Raw genomic sequence first — 21,147 nt, forward strand, 5'->3', positions numbered from 1 at the left:
AAGTGGGGAAGTGGGATACCGTGAGGAAACACAAGGAGGAGGGTGCAACAGGGAGGCCTCCTGATTCATACTGAGAAAGCAGAGCAATCAGCTGGTTTTCTTAGCTACCTGTACACAAATGCAAGAAGCCTGGGAAACAAGCAGGAAGAACTGGAAGTCCTGGCACAGTCAAAGAACTATGATGTGACTGGAATAAGAGAGACTTGGTGGAGTAACTTACATAACTGGAGTACTGTCATGGATGAGTACAAATTCTTCAGGAAGGACAGGTGGGGGAGAAAAGGTGGAGGAGTTGCACTGTATGTAAGAGAGCAGTATGATTGTTCAGAGCTCCAGTATGAAACTGGAGAAAAGCCTGTTGAGAGTCTCTGGGTTAAGTTTAGCGGCGAGAACAAGGGTGATGTCGTGGTGGGTGTCTGCTGTAGACCACTACACCCGGAGGATGATGTAGACACAAAGCTTTCTTTGGACAACTAACTGAAGTTTCCTCATCACAGGCCCTGGTTCTCATGGGAGACTTCAATCACCAGGACATCTGCTGGGAGAGCAATACAGCAGAGCACAGACAACCCAGGAAATTTTTGGAGAGCACTGGGGACAGCTTCCTGGTGCAAGTGCTGGAGGAACCAACTGGGGACCATGCTCCTCTTGACCTGCTACTCACAAACAGGGAGAATTGGTAGGGGAAGTACAAGTGGGTGGCAACCTGGGCAACAGTGACCATGAGATGGTTGCGTTCAGGATCCTAACAAAAGGAAGACAGGAAAGCAATAGAATACGGACCCTGGACTTCACAGAAGCAGACTTGGATTCCCTCAGGGAACTGATGGGCAGGATCCCCTGGGAGGCTAATACGAGGGGGAAAGGAGTCCAGGAGATCTAGCTGTATTTTAAAGAAGCCTTATTGAGGGCGTAGGAACAAACCATCCTGATGTGCAGAAAGAATAACAAATATGGCAAGCGACCAGCTTGGCTTAACAGAGGAAATCTTCGGTGAGCTTAAACACAAAAAGGAAGCTTACAAAAAGTGGAAACTTGGACAGATGACTCAGGAGGAGTATAACAATATTGCCCGAGCATGCAGGGGTGTAATCAGTAAGGCCAAATCACAACTGGAGTTGCAGCTAGCAAGGGATGTGAAAGGTAACAAGAGGGGGTTCTACATGTATGTTAGCAACAAGAAGGTGGTCAGGGAAAGTGTGGGACCCTTAACTGAATGGGGAAGAAAACCTAGTGACAGATGATGTGGAAAAAGCTGAAGTACTCAATGAACTTTTTTGCCTCGGTCTTCATAGACAAGGTCAGCTCCCAGACTACTGCACTGGGCAGCAGCCCTCAGTGGTGAAATAACAGGTTAAGGACTATTTAGAAAAGCTGGATACGCACAAGTCCATGGGGGCAGATGCAATGCATCCAAGAATGCTGAGAGAGTTGGCTGATGTGATTGCAGAGCCATTGGCCATTATCTTTGAAAACTTGTGGCGATTGGGGGAGGTCACGGATGATTGGAAAAAAGCAAATATAGTACCCATCTTTTAAAGAGGGAAGAAGGAGAATCTGGGGAGCTACAGCCTCACCTCACTCACTGGCAAAATTATGGAGCAGGTCCTCAAGGAAACCATTTTGAAGCACTTGGAGGAGACGAAGGTGATCAGGAACAGTCAACATGAATTCACCAAGTGCAAGTCATGCCTGACCAACCTGATTGCCTTCTATGATGAGATATTTGGCTCTGTGGCTATGGGGAAAGCGGTGGATGTGATATACCGTGACTTTAGCAAAGCTTTTGATACAGTCTCCCACAGTATTCTTGCCAGCAAGTTAAAGAAGTATGGATTGGATGAATGGATTATACAGTGGATAGAAAGCTGGCCAGATCGTCGGGCTCAACGTCCAGTTGGTAGCGGAGTGCCCAAGGGGTCGGTCCTGGGGCTGGTTTTGTTCAACATCTTTATTAATGATATGGAGGATTGGGCCAAAAGAAATCTGATGAGGTTTAACAAGGGTAAGTGCAGAGTCCTGCACTTAGGACGGAAGAATCCCATCAGCTGCTATAGGCTGGAGACTGACTCGCTAAGAGGCAGTTCTGCAAAAAAGGACCCCGGGATTACAGTGATCGAGAAGCTGGATATGAGTCAATAGTGTGCCCTTGTTGCCAAGAAGGCTAACTGTATAGTGGGCTGCATTAGTAGGAGCATTGCCAGCAGATGAAGGGAAGTGATTATATCTCACGTATTGCGTCCAGTTTCAGGCCCCCCACTACGGAAAAGATGTGGACAAATTGGAGAGAGTCCAGCAGAGGACAACAAAAATGATTAGAGGGCTGGGGCACATGACTTATGAGGAGAGGCTGGGGTAACTGGGCTTATTTAGTCTGCAGAAGAGAAGAATGAGGGGGGATTTGATAGCTGCTTTCAACTACCTGAGGGGAGGTTCCAAAGAGGATGGAGCTCGGCTTTTCTCAGTGGTGGCAGATGACAGAACAAGGAGCAGTGGTCTTAAGTTGCAGTGGGGGAGGTCTAGGTTGAATATTAGGAAACACTATTTCACTAGGAGAGTCGTGAAGCACTGGAATGGGTTACCTAGGGAGGTGGTGCAATCTCCATCCTGAGGTCACTTCCAACTCTAATCTTCTATGATTTTATGATTTAAAGAACCTAACGGTTAGTTTCTATAGTTCATACTAACCCCACTCCTTCCTTGTTCTTATAATTTCGTGACAGGCTAAACTGGAACTTCCGACAGGTCTTCTCTGTCTCATTTTATTGACCCCATTCTCTCTCCTTTATCTTTCAAAACCAAATAACCCCAACCTACAGAAACAGGGATGGGAATCAGAAGTTGTGTGTTCTATTCCTGGCCCTGTCACCAACTTGGTGCAGCTGTATGCAACATCCTGATCTGCCTGTGTCATTCAACACCATTGCCAATGGAACTCATTACTGGATAATAGAGTTCCCACAAATGTCAGATTTCAAAAACTAAGCATAAACCTTCCTACTCCAACTTCACTTTCCCAAAGAGAACACCACGAGAGAAGACAGTAACGAAGAGATAATTTTGTTCTTTAGTAGCCCTGACTGTCTCAGGGGAAGCACAGGGTAAAATTAGATCATGGGTACTTGAATTGCAGGACAATTGTCACACAATTGTGGCTGAGTTGTGGACAAGACATGGAAAATAGCGGAAAAGTAATAATAGACCTTTATTGATTGTGATAATTTGGAAAAGCCAGAGTAGACCTATTTGTTTAAGAAAAATTTGCTGGAACAATATAAACCCTTAAGTATTGCGTTATGCCTATGCATTTTTTTTATTTATTTATTTTTGATAACCTGATGTTTCGCTGCAACTACATTACAGTCATACAAAAAAAGTGACCGGTACAATATATTAATATATATAGGGAGATATACCTACCTCATAGAACTGGAAAGGACCCCGAAAGGTCATCGAGACCAGCCCTTCACTAGCAGGACCAAGTACTGATTTTGCCCCGGATCCCTAAGTGGCCCCCTCAAGGATTGAACTCACAACCCTGGGTTTAGCAGGCCAATGCACAAAGAGTCTTAACACCACTGCTGTAGAAATCAAGTCCAGTCACTTTAGCCTTTTACATTTTACAGGCATTGAATGTTAGTGCAGTACAACATGCTACAGTGGTGTCCTTCATGCCATCTTTGTTTTGTGAAGATTTGTCCATACCGAGATTCTGTGCATGCTGAATGTTCAGTATTAGACAAGATTGGTAGCAGAGATAGCAAAGCTATAACTAACTGTGGAAAACGCTGTACAACTGCAGGTGAATCCCAAAACTCTCCAAGATCATTTAATTCACATTCACTTGCAAAAAATGTATATGGGGCAAGCTGTGCTTTAGCTTCACGGCCAAACATAGGGATTTCCTCCAGAGGGAGCACCTGCTCTGATAATATATTCACTTGTTTCACATCAAATACCCAAACTGCTTTCATAAATGACAGTCTGTGCTGCATGAACCTTGGTCCTCGTCAAGCTGGTTTGGCAACATGTTCCTCAGTGTTGCAGTAGTATTCCTTCAGTTTGTCTGCCATTTTCTTAAATACTCCTTTTAAAAATGCATTCCACTCTGCATCTTCGCTGTGCTTTTCTTTTGCACTGCAGTCTGCCGAGTGTGTCAAATCCATTACAGTGTTATACAATTGATGGATAAAAACAGAATACATCTCAAAAGATTTAATGGTTTTCATCAATGGTTTGGCATTCTAAGCAATGAACTGCATGTCAAGTGGCAAAGTCATGACATTTAAAAGTGAGATATGCCTGTCCATTACTTAAGTGTCAGGGGAAATCTCAATTTAACTTTCAATGAACTCGCAGTAGTCAGTGTGGTAAAGAACTGCTTCAAACCGCCAGTTCCATTGTGGTTCTGGACACAGAGGCACTTGGTCGGGATTAAATTGTTTTTCCTGCAAAGTAAGTCTTGAAATGCAGTTTACGAGCTGGGCCCTGTTTCAACATCTTTTTTTTCATTGCAGCAGTGAATGTATCCACTTTAGAAAAACGAACATGCTACTGATTTCTAGCCAGACTTACAATATGCCTATTGCATGTTACATTCAAATTAGGAAGCAGCCCCTGTAGAACCTGATTATATGCACGAGTACAGTATGTTGCACTGTCTGTCACTATCCCGGACACCTTATAAAAGCCTAAATCAAAATTGGTCAGGCACTTAGTGACAGCATGTGACACAGTTGAACAATTTACCAGGGTAAGAAAGAAATGAACAAAAGATATGACTGTAGCTTTTCTGAGCCACTCATTTGGAGTACAGCAATGGTATCATAGAATCATAGCATATCAGGGTTGGAAGGGATCTCAGGAGGTCATCTAGTCCAACCCCCTGCTCAAAGCAAGACCAACACCAACTAAATCATCCCAGCCAGGGCTTCGTCAAGCCTGACCTCTAAGGAAGGAGATTGCACCACCTCACTAGGTAACCCATTCCAGTGCTTCACTGCGCTCCTAGTGAAAAAGTTTTTCCTAATATCAAACCTAAACCTCCCCCCCTGCAACTTGAGACCTTTACTCCTTGTTCTGTCATCTGGTACCACTGAGAACAGTCTAGATCAGGGGTCGGCAACCTTTCAGAAGTGGTGTGCCGAGTCTTCATTTACTCACTGTAATTTAAGGTTTCACATGCCAGTAATATATTTTAATGTTTTTAGAAGGTCTCTTTCTATAAGTCTCTAATATATTACATACAATAGTTTAGTTAAGTAAATAAAGGTTTTTAAAATGTTTAAGAAGCTTCATTTAAAATTAAATTAAAATGCAGAACCCCCGGGACCTGTGGCCAGGACCTGGGCAGTGAGAGTGCCACTGAAAATCATCTTGTGTGCCGCCTTTGGAGCACATGCCATAGGTTGGCTACCCCTGGTCTAGATCCATCCTCTTTGGAACCCCCTTTCAGGTAGTTGAAAGCAGCTATCAAATCACCCCTCATTCTTCTCTTCTGGAGACTAAACAATCACAGTTCCCTCAGCCTATCCTCATAAATCATGTGCTCCAGCCCCCTAATCATTTTTGTTGCCCTCCACTGGACTCTTTCCAATTTTTCCACATCCTTCTTGTAGTGTGGGGCCCAAAACTGGGCACAGTACTCCAGGTGAGGCCTCACCAATACCGAATAGAGGGGAATGATCACGTCCCTCGATCTGCTGGCAAAGCCCCTACTTATACACCCCAAAATGCCGTTAGCCTTCTTGGCAACAAGGGCACACTGTTGACTCATATCCAGCTTCTCGTTCACTGTAACCCCTAGGTCCTTTTCTGCAGAACTGCTGCTTAGCCATTCGGTCCCTAGTTTGTAGCAGTTCATGGGATTCTTCCATCCTAAGTGCAGGACTCTACACTTGTCCTTGTTAAACCTCATCAGATTAATTTTGGCCCAATCCTCTACTTTGTCTCGGTCTCTCTGTATCCTATCCCTACCCTCCAGTGTATCTACCACTCCTCCCAGTTTAGTGTCATCTGAAAACTTGCTGAGAGTGCAGTCCACGCCATCCTTCAGATCATTAATGAAGATATTGAACAAAACCGGCCCCAGGACCGACTCTTGGGACATTCTGCTTGATATCAGCTGCCAACTAGACATGGAGCCATTGATCACTACCCGTCGAGCCCGACGATCGAGCCAGCTTTCTATTCACCTTAAAGTCCATTCATCCAGCCCATACTACTTTAACTTGCCGGCAAGAATACTGTGGGAGACCGTATCAAAAGCTTTGCAAAAATCAAGGAAGAACACGTCCACTGCTTTCCCCTCATCCACAGACCCAGTTATCTCCTCATAGAAGGCAATTAGGGTAGTCAGGCATGACTTGCCCTTGGTGAATCAATGCTGACTGTTCTGATGCACTTAGAGGATAAGAAACTTACCAGGAATTGATTCCTTGAGGACCTGCTCCATGATTTTTCCAGGGACTGAGGTGAGGCTGACTGGCCTGTAGTTCCCCGGATCCTCCTCCTTCCTTTTTTCAAAGATGGGCACCACATTAGCCTTTTTCCAGTCATCCGGGACCTCCCCCGATCGCCATGAGTTTTCAAAGATAATGGCCAATGGCTCTGCAATCACATCCACTAACTCCTTTAGCACCCTCGGATGCAGCAGATCCGGCCCCATGGACTTGTGCTCATCCAGCTTTTCTAAATAGTCCTGAACCACTATATAATTATATATAAATTATAGATTAAGTATATAATTATCTTTGTCATCTGTTGACTCAAATACAATACATACAGAATCAGCTGTTTTCATATGCTCTTTCAGCTCCTTTCTGTGTATTTCAAACACTTTGGGTAAGTAATCTTGGTGAAGCTTGTTAGCAGAAGGAAGAGCACTTGTGTTTGGAATTGGTTTCTGAATGCACTCCCTTAACACTGGGTTAATCCAGTTTCTCCATTGGTATATTTGTACTTGAGAATGCCACGACAAGTTCAAAATATGCCACATTTCGAACATCTCGGTAATGCAATTAAATAGATATGACAGTTGTCTAATGTTTTGCTTTTGATGTCGAATCTGTCTCTGCGTTGCATTTGGTATTATGATGCTGATCAGAATTTAAATGAGTATTAATACTAGACTTACGTGTATGGTCTAACATGACATTGCAGGCTGTACAAAACCACTTTCCACCATCAGCATGCAACCACTTGGGATACTGGTTTGCAGTGTTGGGTTTTTTCCCCCAGTTTTTAAGCAGGATTTGCCATTTGTTTAACCTCGAAGTACTGTAACATGTATAAACAACTGTTTGTCTCCTAGCAACATATAAGCATCACAAGATTGGATGAGTTTGTTCAATTTTGAATGACAAATTGAACAAATACATTACACACTCGCGATAACAAACCCTGGGTTCTAAGCTATTTGTTCGGTGTACCTAGGGATTTGTTATAGTAAAGGGGGGCTGCGGGGGCGCAACAGTTCTTCCGGTCCTGCAGCTGCAGCGGGGGCACAGAACTCTCTGCCACCACCACAGACCTGAGGCTGGAGGAACTCTCTGTCCCCTCCCACTCCAGGTGGGACTTAGGGAGGGGTTCGGTATAGCCCAAGGTTCGCTATTGCGAAGGGCATTATACCAAGAGTGTACTGTATTGCCAAAGCTACCGTAATTAATGTGGGAAGCACTAATGGGAAAAAAGTGTGTGTTGCAAACCTCAAAATGTATGCAAAATTGTGGACTGCGCAAAGTAAACTAATTAGAATCAAAATTGTGGTGGAAACCTAATATTGTGGGAACAGCAATACTGAAAATTAAATAGGGCCTATTGTGGTTTAAATAGAGATTAATCACTCCTGGAAGGCACACAAATAATGTATGGCTCCAACTATAAGAATCAGTCTTCCACCTCAGAGTTTGTTTCCCATCTGTAATACTGGAAAAGTAGTGTGCTTAACCCACAATCCAAACATCACCTCCACACATCCGTAGGTGCCAAAATCAATAACTGCCCCAAGCCAGCTACCAACACCTCTGGTCCCTCATTCATTTCCCCCAAATTTCTACAGTGCAGCTATGTTTTCAGTACAAAGATCTGTAGGACACCAAAAACAGGACATGAGAAAAAAGGTAAGAAACTTAATTTACTATCAAAAGAGGTGGTTACTCACCCTGTGCAGTAACTGACGTTCTTCGAGATGAGTGTCCCTGTGGGTGCTCCAATCCAGGTGTTGGTGCGTCCCTGCGCCTTTGCTCGGAGATTTTTGTAGCAGTACTCGTATCGGCCATGCATGCGTAGAGCCTGCCCCCCCGCTCTGAGTCTAGCTTAATAGTGCGCATGCGCGGCCGGTCTCCTCAGTTCCTTCTCTACAACGGAGGCTATGCCAACTCCGAAGTAGAAGGGAGGAGGGAGGGTAGTGGAGCACCCACAGGGACACTCATCTCAAAGAACATCAGTTACTGCACAGGGTGAGTAACCGCCTCTTCCTCTTCGAGAGATGTCCCTGTAAGTGCTCCACTCCAGGTGATTTAAAGCAGTGTGTCTCAAGGAGGTAGGGACTTCGGATCTGATAGGAATGCAGTAGCTAATACAGCCCTGCCCAGTCGTGTATCAGAGAGAGGGCCCTAAGTAAGGGCATAGTGTTTAACAAATGTGTGTTCAGAGGACCAAGTGGCCGCTTTACAGATGTCAGCTAGGGGAACTTTGCGTAAGAAAGCCACCGAGGCAGCCAGAGATGTAGTGGAGTGAGTTCTGATGCCGGCTGGAGGTGTAACTTTCTTTATCTGATAACACAATCGGATGCACTCAGAAATCCAGTTTGAAAGTCTCGGGGTAGAAACAGGTGTCCCTTTGGAACGGTCCGCAATGGAGACAAAAAGTCTAGAAGAATTTCTAAAAGGTTTGGTTCTATTCAAATAGAAGGACAAAGCCCTGCGTACATCTAACGTATGCACTGTGGCTTCGAAAGAGCTCGCATGTGGTTTCGGAAAGAAGGTTGGCTGGTGTATCGGCTCATTAATGTGGAAGGAGGAATGCACCTTTGGAAGGAATTTGGGATGTAATCGAAGGGTAACCTTGTCCTTGAAAAATAGCGTATATGGTGGATCTGCCATAAGAGCTGCTATTTCTCCTGCCCATCTGGTGGAGGTAATTGCCACTAAAAATGCTGTTTTCATCAAAAGGTGTAAAAGGGGGCAAGTGGCTAGAGGCTCAAATGGTTGTTGAGTTAGGCAGGATAGTACTAAATGAAGGTCCCACGGAGGGGTAGGTGGTTTAATGTCTGGGCATAGGGTTTGGAGTCCCTTGAGGAAACACTTGGTGACTGAATGAGCAAAAACAGAAGTATCGTTGGTTCTGTCATGGAAGGTTGTAATAGCAGCTAAATGGACTCTTATGGAGCTGAAAGAAAGGCCAGATTGCTTAAGATCCAGTTGGTAGTCAAGTATGATCAGGAGAGGTACCGATATGGGAGAAAGTTGTTTAGCTAAACCCCATTGTGTGAATCGCTTCCACTTTCGTAGATAGGTGGTGCGAGTAGATTGTGTTCTGCTATGTAGGAGCACTCTTTGAACTTGGTCAGAGCAATCTAGTTCGCTTTGGGAGAACCATGTAGGAACCAGGCTTTGAGGTGAAGCCTGGATAGGTTGGGGTGAAGAAATCGGCCGTGTTGCTGTGATAGGAGGTTAGGAGGTGATGAGGGCAACGAAATTGGTGATCCAATCGACATTCTGGTGAGGAACGGAAACCACGGTTGTCTGGGCCATGACGGGGCAATCAGGATCTCTGTGGCACGATCTGTTCGTATCTTTATCAGGACTCTGTGGAGAACCGGTAGTGGGGGAAAAGCATAGAGTAAGTTCCAGTGCCATGGGATCATGAATGCGTCTCTCAGGGAATGTTTGCCCAGACCTGCTCTGGAGCAAAAGTCGGGATATTTCGTGTTTTTCGCGGTTGCAAAAAGATCTATGGTTGGGTGACCCCAAATGTGGAATATGTTGCGAATGATTCTCTCATCTATCTCCCATTCGTGATCCCAGGGAAAGCGTCTGCTTAATTCATCCGCTGTGGTGTTCTTCACTCCGGGAAGATAGGCAGCTGATATCCAGATGTTGTTCGCAAGGCACCAACTCCAGAGCTTCATAGCCTCTGTGCAAAGCGAGTGGGAGCGAGCGCCTCTCTGCCTGTTTACATAGAACATGCAGGCAATGTTGTCTGTCATTATGCGTACATGTTGATTCCTGATTAGTGGGAGGAAGCGACGGCAGGCATTGCGTATGGCTCGAAGTTCTGGGACATTTATGTGTAGGGAGGTTTCAGTTGAAGACCATAGCCCCTGGACTGTGCGGGGAGACATGTGTGCACCCCATCCTGTCAGGAATGCATCGGTAGTCAGTATGAGGGATGGAGCATCCTGGAGAAAAGGGACTCCAGAACAGAGGTTGGAGGGAACTGTCCACCATAGTAGAGAGTCTTTGACTCCGAAAGGTATGGAGAGGCTTGTTTAGAGCGTGCACATTTGGTCTGTAAACCGAGGCAAACCAAGCTCGGAAGCACCTCATGTATAGTCATGCATTTTGAACCACGAAAGTGCACGAGGCCATGTGACCTAGTAGTTGTAGGCAGTTTCGAGCAGTGACCTGGGCACTGTTGCTAAGTTTTGTGGCCAGTAGGCTTATGGAGTTGAAGCGGTCGGATGGGAGAGATGCCAATCCCGTCCGGGAGTCGAGGTCTGCTCCTATGAACTCCAGGTGCTGGGTGGGGCGTAATGTGGATTTGTTTTTGTTTATCTGTAGGCTGAGAGATAGGAAACAATCGACGGTGAGCCGCGTGAATCGGAGAGCTTCGTCGAACGTTGAGGCTTTGAGGAGGCAATCGTCGAGGTAAGGAAAAATTATGACCCCTTGTTTCCTGAGGTAGGCAGTGACTACGGCTAGGAGCTTGGAAAAAACACGGGGGGGCCGTGGACAGTCCGAAGGGTAGAACCCTGTATTGAAAATGTGTTGAGCCGAGGATAAAACGAAGGAAGCGTCTGTGGGCCGGATGTATAGTCACATGAAAATAGGCGTCCTGTAGGTCGAGGGCTGAAAATCAATCGCCCTGCTCCAGCGCTGGGATTATGGTGGTGAGAGTAACCATCTTGAACTTTTGCTTTTTGATCAATTTGTTGAGCCGCCTGAGGTTGCCATGCCACAGTTTTCTTTTCTGTTAAGAAATAATGGGAATAAAAGCCCTTCCCTCTGTGTCGTTTGGGCACAATTTCTATTGCTCCCAACTGAAGGAGATGTACTTCTTAGAGGAGCAGTTGCTTGTGAGAGGGGTCCTTGAAGAAGGACGGGGAAGGTGGGTGGGTGGGAGACAAGGAGAGGAAGGGGATAGAGTAGCCAATTGTAACAAACTCTATAACCCACTTGTTGGTGGTAATGCTCTGCCATTGATGGGAGAATGGTCATAGGCGGTGTCCAAAAATACGTGTATGCGGTGTATGCGCTGAAGTGGGAACGCTGTTTTCTAGTCCCTCGACCAGAAGTTCAAATCTGCTTATTAGTTGGAGGGGGTTGAGGCGTCATCGAAGAATTGGGGGGACGACGCTGGTATCTCTGTCTCTGGCGTTGTTGTTGTTGTTCCTGTGATCTACAGAAATGCTGTGTATATGCGGGGTAGCGTGGACGGTGGTAAGGTTGATATCTATATCGTCGCCTTCTGGTCGTAAGGGTTTGGATTCCTAAGGACCGGAGGGTTGCCCTCGAGTCCTTCATTGAATGAAGTACGTCGTTCGTGGTGGAAGCAAAGCGTTTGTCACCGTCAAAGGGAAGATCTTCAATGGTACTCTGGACCTCTCGAGGAAAGGAAGAGGAGGAGAGCCATGAACCTCAGTGCATGACCACTGCTGTGGCGGTGGATCTTGCTGCAGTATTGGCTGCATCGAGGGCCGCTTGAAGTGTGGTACATGATATGATTTGTCCCTCGGAAACTAGAGCTGTGAATTGTTGTTTCTTTTGTTCTGGAATGTCATCAATAAAGTCCATGAATTTGTTATAGTTTCTGTGGTCATATTTTGCAAGAACTGCAGTATAATTAGCAATACGAAATTGTAGCGTTGAAGATGCATATACTTTACGACCAAAGAGGTCCAAGCGTTTACTTTCCTTGTTGGACGGGGTGGAGCGGGATTACTGCTGTTTGGTCCTTCGGTTGGCTGCATCTACTACCAAAGAGTTTGGCGCTGTCCTTAGAAGGGATGAAGTACTTGCGATCCGCTTGTTTACAGGTAGGTAGGCTTGTAGCTGGAGTCTGCCAGATGGACTTAGCAGGTTCTAAAAGGACTGCGTTGATTAGTAATGCAACCCTAGAGAAAGAAGAGGGCTGTAGGATGTCTGTTAACTCATGCTGTTGTTCAGGGACCTCCTCCAAGTTATTTCTCAATTCACTGGCAACTCTTTTAAAAAGGTCTTGACATTTTGAGAGGTCATCCGAAGATGTTGGAGAAGGGGGAAGTAAGGCTTCTTCAGGCTTTACCTCCGGCTCTACTGGAATAGGAACAGGACGTGATTGATCTTGCAAGTGTGACGGTGCTCCCTGGTGTCTTGTGAGAGTGTCAGGTTCATCAGGTGGTGGTGCTAGGCATGTGTTGTGCCTGGTTGAGGTGGAGTGGCACATGTGTTCTCGAGGATACGATGCCTATGGGGCCTAATATTGCCATGGTGGTGGGAAGGGCATAGGTGGTACCATCCAGGGGTTCACCCACCAGGGGGCAGGATCCTGAGAATAGGATGAGGTAATTTTTCTATGACCTCTGTTGACTGGGGTCTGAGGATGGGAGTCTTGATACAGTGAAAAATCCCCCTGCGGTCCGGCTTCCTCCTCACTGGAGGAAGACTGTTCAGACCCTGATTCAGCCATTGGAGAGAAGCAGGCATTCAGTAGGGGTGACTGCAGGATAGGTGACACGAGCAGATCTCTTGACTGAGTAAATTGCCGTGCTGAGGCTCCTGTGTGAGGTGAAGGCTGTGCAGGAGGAAGCTGCTGTGAAGAGAAATTCCTCTGCACCGGTGTTTTGAGCCTGGGCTCACTGCCAGTCAGCTCAGCGGGTGTCGATGCTGGAGCTGAGAGATCAATATCAGCCTGCAGGGGGTCAAGCAGGTAATGATATGTCGGCACCGCGTCCGTCACGGTGCTGAACGGTGCCAGAAGAGAGGCAGGCAACTGGAAGCCTGAAGCCTCGGCACTGGATTTTTGTGCTGCCGCCGCAGCCGGATTTCATACAGTCCTGGAGGAGTCCGGCGCGTCAAACGTGCTCAAGCAGGGAAGCACAGGGAGGGAAGCGGTAGATCTGCCCGGAGAAATCTTGTCTCGCAAGGTTTCCTTTGTGGATGACAAAAGGTGTCCTCTTTTTGAAGATTTCTTGTGCTTCTTTGAGGTGGGGGGGCTGTGGCGGTCAGCGGAGCCGGAATCAGCACCTGGGTCTGAAGCTGACCCTAGAGATTTCTGAAGGAGGAACAGTTTCAATCTAAGCTCCCTGTCCTTCCGTGCCCTGGAGCTAAGTTTATTGCAGTGGGCACATCTTTGGGGGATGTGGGTCTCCCCCAACATTTTATACATTGTGAGTAGCCATCTGACAGGGGGATAGCCTCCTTGCAGTTAGAGCAGCGCTTAAAGCCGGTGGAACCAGGCATGTCAGAAGCGGCTGCGGTTGATAGGAATGAAGAAAATTTTCTTTTAAAAAAAAGATAGAAATGGTAACTAACTATGATTAACACCGAACTAAAAACAAACTAACTAGAAGGGTAATTGTAACAAGAGGAAAGAAGTTCTTAACAAGTCTGCTGAGCTCTGTCTCAGGCCGGGGACAGTAGAGAAGGAACTGAGGAGACCGGCCGCTCATGCATACTATTAAGGTAGACTCAGAGCCGGAGGCAGGCTCTGCGCATGCGTGGCCGATACGAGTACTGCTACAAAAATCTCCGAGCAAAGGCGCAGGAACGCACCAACACCTGGTGTGGAGCACCCACAGGGATATCTCGAAGAAGAAGAACCAGTACTTCCTTTTTCCCACCCTTCACCTCTTGCCTAGTTAGACTGTAAGCTTTTCAAGGCATGGACTCTCCCTAACTATGCACCTGTATAACATCCAGCACAACAGTTCTCCAATTTCAACTAGGGCTTAAAAATGCTACCATAATTCAAACAAAACAATAAACCAGAGGGATTTGCCACAGAACGTAGGTCCAGCTTGCTACAGAATACACTGGGCTTTAACAAGTAGCACAGAGGATATGGCTTTAGTTAGAACTGAACTGGCGACCATAGGTGCTTTTGGCTACGATTCTTGAAAGCAATCCTACTCATAAAGGCACTTAAGCATGTGCTTAAGTATTTTCCTGAATAGGAATGCTCTAACACTGAGGTGGGCAAACTACGGCCCGCGGTACCCTCCTGCCCGGTCCTTGAGCTCCCGGCCGGGGAGGCTGGCCACCGGCCCCTCCCCTACTGTCCTCCCTCCCCTGCAGCCTCAGCTCACCGTGCCACCAGCGCTCTGGGTGGCGAGGCTGTGAGCTCCTGCTGGGCAGCGTTGCCTGTCCTGTCCCGGGTGCTCTAGACTGTGTGGCGCGGCTGCCAGTCCTGGTGCTCTGAGCAGCATGGTAAGGGGGTGGGAAGCGGAGGGAGGAGGGGGTTGGATAAGGGGCAGGGGGTCCCAGGGAGCAGTCAGGGGACAGGGAGCAGTTGGATGGGGCGGAGGTTTTTTGGGGGGGGCTGTCAGGGAACAGGGGGGGTTGGATAGGCATGGGAGTCCTGGGGGGCCTGGCGGGGGGGTTGGATAGGGGTCAGGGCAGCCAGGGGATGGGGGGGTTGGATAGGGGGTTGGGTTGGGGGCGGTCAGGGGAAAAGGAGCAAGGAGGTTGGATGGATTGAGGGTTCTGAAGGGGGCAGTCGGGGTGGGAAGTGGGAGGGGGAGGAAACGTGGTGGGGGCCAGGCTGTTTGGGAAGGCACAGCCTTCCCTACCCGGCCCTCCATACAGTTTCGGAACCCCGATGTGGCCCTCAGGCCAAAAAGTTTGCCCACCCCTGCTCTAACATAAGTATTTTCTAGAATTGGAGCCTTACACAAATTAAGAGCAGCTGTATAGAATATTCCGGATTCACAATCGTTGGCACTCCTGCTGAGTGTCACCATTTCCTCTGCGTTTGCTATTTGATAGCTATGATAAGGATACCAATGCACAGGTTCCATGCATAAGAACGTGGAAATTCTGTAACATTCCTCCACATCTCTGAACACACACTCCTCAGGCTCAGAGACTGAGTAAAAGTCATTGACACTTGTATTTCACTATGTTCTCCAAGCAGCCTGCTCAGCCTTTGCAATATTGTCCAAGAACCCCAGCTCTGAACCTTCTCTCCACTGAGGGAGTTCTGAGTTAGGTTCGGCAGCTCATACTTTTGGCTCTCCAAGCCTTGGCTTCTATGTTGTTCTCTAGGCAGCACGGCCTACTCTTCTAATTCTCGCCCTGCTATAAAGCTACAGCTGGATTCTTACTTTGACTCCCTTATCCAAATCTGCCTGGCTCTATGAAACAGTGCAGAAAGAATGCACCGTAATCCAGTTAGCTCGTTCTTGTGTGGAAACATGGAGAGCTGAAGAGGGCCCCCACCCTAGTTTAGGCATTAGTGCAATATAAAGGTTAAATAATAAAGATACAGGCAGATCCTGGCAGGGCTGAGACACAAAATGTCCAACATCCAAAACAGCAAAACTGCAACTTCCACAGCATCTTGGAAAGATGCCAGTTTATCCAGACAATGAACCACAGAATCTACAGGGTCCTGACTGAGAAGAGTGAGGCAGGTCAGACTTCTAAAAGATACTGGATCCAAGCTATCTACAAACTCAGGAAGAAAACATCAGTTTACACTTGGTTCACATTTTCCCTGTTCTCTTTGCAACCGTAAGGACCAGATTTTTTTTTTAGCTAAAACATTCTGTAGCATAATTCTGCAGCAAGAAATGAATACCACAGCATTGGAATCATGGAACACACAGGGTCCTGGCTGTAACCAAAAAGCTGTCACGATACACTGCATACATTTGTGAAGATTCAAATCACCTTAATTAAAAACAAACGTTCCCAGTCAGAATTAATACACCACATACCAACCAACAAACAAAATTTGACTCCCACCACCTATTTGTCTGCCATCATAGAGACAAACTACAGCTCTCTCTCGTGTGCATGCATGCATGCGCGCACACACACCTGAGACCGCAGATGACAGAGTTGTCTTTGTTCTAATCATATGCCTCTACAACTCATTCAGACAAAATGGCTCATGTTAACATTGCAAGATGTTGAAGTCACAGCACTCTGCAACTCAAAATGTGTAATGCCAACAAGGGTGACATTAGCCTTGTTTTTCTGTCTCAATGTTAAGACAACATACATGTGGGTATTAATTATTACTGTATCACACTATGTGCTTACCTTTAAGACCTCCATCTTAAATCCGCTGTCAGATGTAGGGCCATCAGGCATCTGTAGGGCCTGAACAAAGGCCTCTGTGAACTGCTGCACTACAGGAAAGATCAGGACTTTGGCTGCACCCTAGTCACAACAAATACAAGTAGTATTGAATTCTATATATTAATATTATCATAGCACTTGGGCCTCTCAGTCATGGACTAGGACACCATTGTGCTAGGTGCTGTACAAACAGAACAAATGGACAGTCCGCAATATTAATAAATTTACATACACTCTATTAAAAGCTGAAGCTCACAGACAGCAATGGAAATCGTACCATTATGTTGCCCCAAAACAAAACAGAGGCTGATGACAACTGCTGTGCATTTAGGAGTCACATGCAGCTTCCGGGGGTATTTCTTCACAATGACTGTCAAACTGACTGGCTTCTCAGTTTGGAAGCCAGCAACAATTACAAAGCAGAACAAGCTTTTCAAAAACTGTCTTAGTAATAATAGCTGGCATGAAAATTGCTGTGTTAATTTCTCTGGATAATATATAAAAAGCATTTTGGCTGCACTGTAAATGGTGTTAGGTGGAGCAAGATTGAAGTCTCCATGTTGGACAGAGTAAGAAAAATCAGAGACATCAAAACTTACACAATAATATAAAGGCACTGGTCATGACTCCATAAGTAAGACAGTTAAGTTCCACACTTAAAGCAGTCATCAACATCCTTGTTATTAGTTCCATACTCAGAGTAAGTGCTGAAATTTTGGGTGTGATATGCTATACTCTTTTCTTCATATATAGAGAGTGAACACTACCCTACTTTAGGGACAAAACTAAAGTCAACCTTAATTGTGGAGCTAATGTGACAGTCATGGAGTGGTTATGTATTAATCTATTAACTATATGTAATAACCATAGGACTATTTTAAGTGACCTGGTCAGTGAGGTAAAGTTTCTGTATAACTATGGTGGATTGCTGGAATTTCTTGTATGACTGTTTTCAGAGTGGTAGCCGTGCTAGTCTGTATCAGCAAAAAGAATGAGGAGTACTTGTGGCACTTTAGAGACTAACAAATTTATCTGAACATAAGCTTTCGTGGGCTAAAACCCACTTCATCGGATGCATGCAGTAGAAAATACAGTAGGAAGAGATATATATACACACAGAGAACATGAAAAAATGGGTGTTGCCATACCAACTATAAACTAGACTAATCAATTAAGGTGGGCTCTCATCAGCAGGAGGGAAAAAAACTTTTGTAGTGATAATCAGGATGGCCCATTTCGAACAGTTGACAAAAAGGTGAGTAACAGTAGGGGAAAAATTAGTATGGGGAAATAGTTTTTACTTTGTGTAATGACCCATGTAAAAACTATGGGAGAACAGAGTGATTCCACCTGGACCCAGGTGACCGCCCAAGGCCCAAAACCTAAAGAGGGGGTGCACTGGAAGAAATCAAGAGTCAGAGGTGCAATTTGCTCAGTAACTGTGACAGCCATGATGAGGCCCTCCAAAATGGACCATATAGATCCTTCTTCCCCAAACTACAGCACTTAATCTGTGTCCCAAGTTCCAAGTAAATCTATTGATCAGTTTAGGAATTAAAATTAAGTGTGAAGAAGCCAGTTGCATTGAGTTTTGCACCTGAAGTAGAGATTCGGCCACTTTGCGTATAAGAGAAATATAACATTCTCCCCAAAATTACAGTACTATAGAATAAATATTCTAAGTTTCCAAACAGATGTTAATTTTACACCTGCTCAGAATCATTTCCTGCAATATACAATGAACTCATGAACTGAAAAATGAAACTTACCTTCTCCAACTCCTCCATGTTACAGATCATATGGGCACATGTGGTGAAGATCTCTACTGCACGTGACCTGGTGCGAATACCATACACCTTGTAGAAAACATATAATATGTCTCAAGTGTGACAAGAAGAGAAATGCTGGTGATATCAGGGAAGTGAAAGTGTGTTTAATCACTAGCTACCATTAACCATGCTCATATGTTATCCTTAACACACACATTTCAGAGATTTCTCTTTCTTCAGCACAGTCTAAATTTGAACAAGTCATCAGCTAATTTCCTAACACTGAACAGTGAACCTGAAAACTCCTAAGAGACACTGTAGTAACCAAAACTGCAGGAAAAGGAGAGAGAGATATCAGAATCCAACACAATCTCATTCTCACTTACCTAAAATACCCTCTTAATGCATTCAAGTAGATCATCACAATATTTAATTATTTTCAAACACATGCCATCTAGCTACATCTACATTTCTTTATTCCTTCAGAACAGGCACCTCCCTCCCTAACCTCGCAATATGAGTCATTTACTTAGTACCACTAACAGTGAAGACAAATAGTTCTTTTCCATACCTCCGCCATCGTGAAAATTTTGTACATCTCAGGAAGAATAACAGGAGCGACAAGTGGCATCTGTGTGTCTGTCACTTCGCGGGTAAACTCTAGGAAGAGAAACAAGTAAAGAGGCGGGTCCACATACATTTGAGCATTATCTCCCAGGTTCACACTCCAATTCAGTTCAGCCTCAACAATAGAAGTGATTTTATTCTTTGTTAAACTTTAATTTACACCAATGTGTAGGGCCCTACCAAATTCACAGCCATGAAAAACATGTCACGGATCATGAAATCTGGTCTGCCCCTATGAAATCTGGTCTCGTGTACTTTTACCCTATACTATACAGATTTCAGGAGGGGAGACCAGCGTTTCTCAAACTGAGGGGTCCTGACCCAAAATGGAGTTGCGGGGGGGTGACAAGGTTATTTAAGGGGGGGGGTTGCGATATAGCCACCCTTACTTCTGGGTTGCCTTCAGAACTGGGCAGCCATAGAGCAGCAGCTGTTGGTTGGGCGCCCAGCTCTGAAGGCAGTGCCCCGCCAGCAGCAGTGCAGAAGTAAGGATGGCAATATCATACCATGCCACCCTTGCGTCTGTGCTGCTGCCTTCAGAGCTCGGTGGCTGGAGAGTGGCGGCTGCTGATCAAGGGCCCAGCTCTGCAGGCAGCAATGCAGAAGTAAGGGTGGTAATACCATGCCATGCCATCTTTACTTCTGCACTGCTGCTGGCAGCAGCTCTGCCTTCAGAGCTGGGCCCTCAGTCAGCAGCCGCCGCTCTCCAGCTGCCCAGCTCTGAAGGCAGCACTTCCGCCAGCAGCAGCGTAGAAGTAAGGGTAGCAGTACCACAACCCCCCCCCCCCACACACACACACACACACACAAACTAGTTCTGCAACTAGGCTCATTGATTTCAAGAATGTGCAGAAGGCTTGGAATTACTTTAAATCAAAGTTGCAGTTGGAGCCTGCATTCCAAGCAGGAGGGAAAAATTTGTAGGGACAAGTTGCAGACTAAACTGGATGAACAAGCATTTCAGGCAGGCTATTAAGGGCAAGAAGGAAGTCCACAAGGAATGGAAGAAGGGATGGATCAACAAGGAAAGCTATCTCTTGGGGGTGTTTCTACACTGCAATTAAAAACCCACGCCTCACCCGTGCCAGCTGACTCAGGCTCACAGGGCTCAGACTAAAGGGGCTGTTTAATTACGGTGTACATGTTTGGGTTCAGATGGGAGCCTGAGCTCTAGAACCCTGTGAGGTTGGAGTGAGCTGGCACGAGCCAGCTGTAGGTTTTTTTTTTTTTTACAGAAGTGTAGACATACCCTTGAGATCAGAAAGCATAAGGAAAAGGTGAGAACTGCAAGCAGAGCTAGCCCTTACATAGGAAATTTAAAACAGTAAAAGTAAACAGTAAATTTCTGCCAAGGATCAGTCTTGGGACCAATCTTATTTAAAATTTTCATTAATGACCTTGGCAGAAATTTAGACATGAAATTAGGCAGCAGTTTCTAACCACCAGAGGAGTGAAGTTCTGGAATAGCCTTCCAAAGGAAGTAGGGCGGGGGAACCAAACCTGTTTCAAGACTGAGCTTGATAAGTTTATGGAGGAAATCGTACGGTGAGGTTGCCTACAATGGCATATGGTGACTGCCGTTAGGCAATATCTCCAATGGCCAGAGACGGGATACTAGAGGGGGAGGGCTCTGACTTAGAGTATGTCTACACTACCCAGCGGATCAGCGGGTAGTGATCGATCTATCGGGGATCAATTTATCGCGTCTAGTGTAGACGCAATAAATCAATCCCTGATCGCTCTGCCATCGACTCCTGTACTCCACCGCAGTGAGAGGTATAAGCGGAGTAGACTGGGGAGCGGTGGCAGTCGACCCCGCGCCGTGAGGACGTGAGGTAAGTCGACCTAAGATACGTCGACTTCAGCTACGCTATTCTCGTAGCTGAAGTTGCGTATCTTAGGTCGATTTCCCCCCCCACCAGTGTAGACCAGGCCTTACTACATAGAATTCTCTCTCAGGTATCTAATTGGTGGGTCTCGCCCACATGTTCAGGGTCTAACTAATCGCCATATTTGGGGTTGAAAAGTAATTTCCCCCCAAGTCAGATTGGCAGTAACCCTAGGGGTTTTTCACTTTCTTCTGCAGCATGGGGCACGAGTCACTTGCTGGTTTGAACTGGAATAAATGATAGATTCTCTGTAACTTGAGGTCTTTAAATCAAGATTTGAGGACTTCAGTAACTAAGCCAGAAGTCATGGGCCTATTATAGGAGTGAAGTGAGGTTCTATGTCCTGTGATGTGC

At 46.0% G+C, this 21,147-nt stretch overlaps 1 protein-coding gene across 23 annotated transcripts in view; it reads right to left on the minus strand.

The window, feature by feature from the left end:
* Positions 1–21,147, minus strand: part of IPO9 (importin 9) — a 257,420-nt gene that overhangs the window by 188,149 nt on the left and 48,124 nt on the right. For 12 of the 23 annotated variants that reach the window (XM_065595104.1, XM_065595103.1, XM_065595106.1 and 9 more), the window contains 4 exons: positions 18,849–18,937; positions 18,278–18,364; positions 16,470–16,589; positions 6,424–6,609 (listed from right to left, as the gene is read on the minus strand). In XM_065595104.1, the coding sequence (XP_065451176.1) occupies positions 6,424–6,609; positions 16,470–16,589; positions 18,278–18,364; positions 18,849–18,937 (482 nt within the window). The remainder of the gene's footprint in view (positions 1–6,423; positions 6,610–16,469; positions 16,590–18,277; positions 18,365–18,848; positions 18,938–21,147) is intronic. The other 11 variants (XM_065595109.1, XM_065595107.1, XM_005311758.4 and 8 more) reach the window with 1 other exon arrangement.

This window comes from Chrysemys picta, chromosome 4 (genome assembly GCF_011386835.1).
Source record: "Chrysemys picta bellii isolate R12L10 chromosome 4, ASM1138683v2, whole genome shotgun sequence".
In the NCBI taxonomy this organism is placed as follows: Eukaryota; Metazoa; Chordata; order Testudines; family Emydidae; genus Chrysemys; species Chrysemys picta.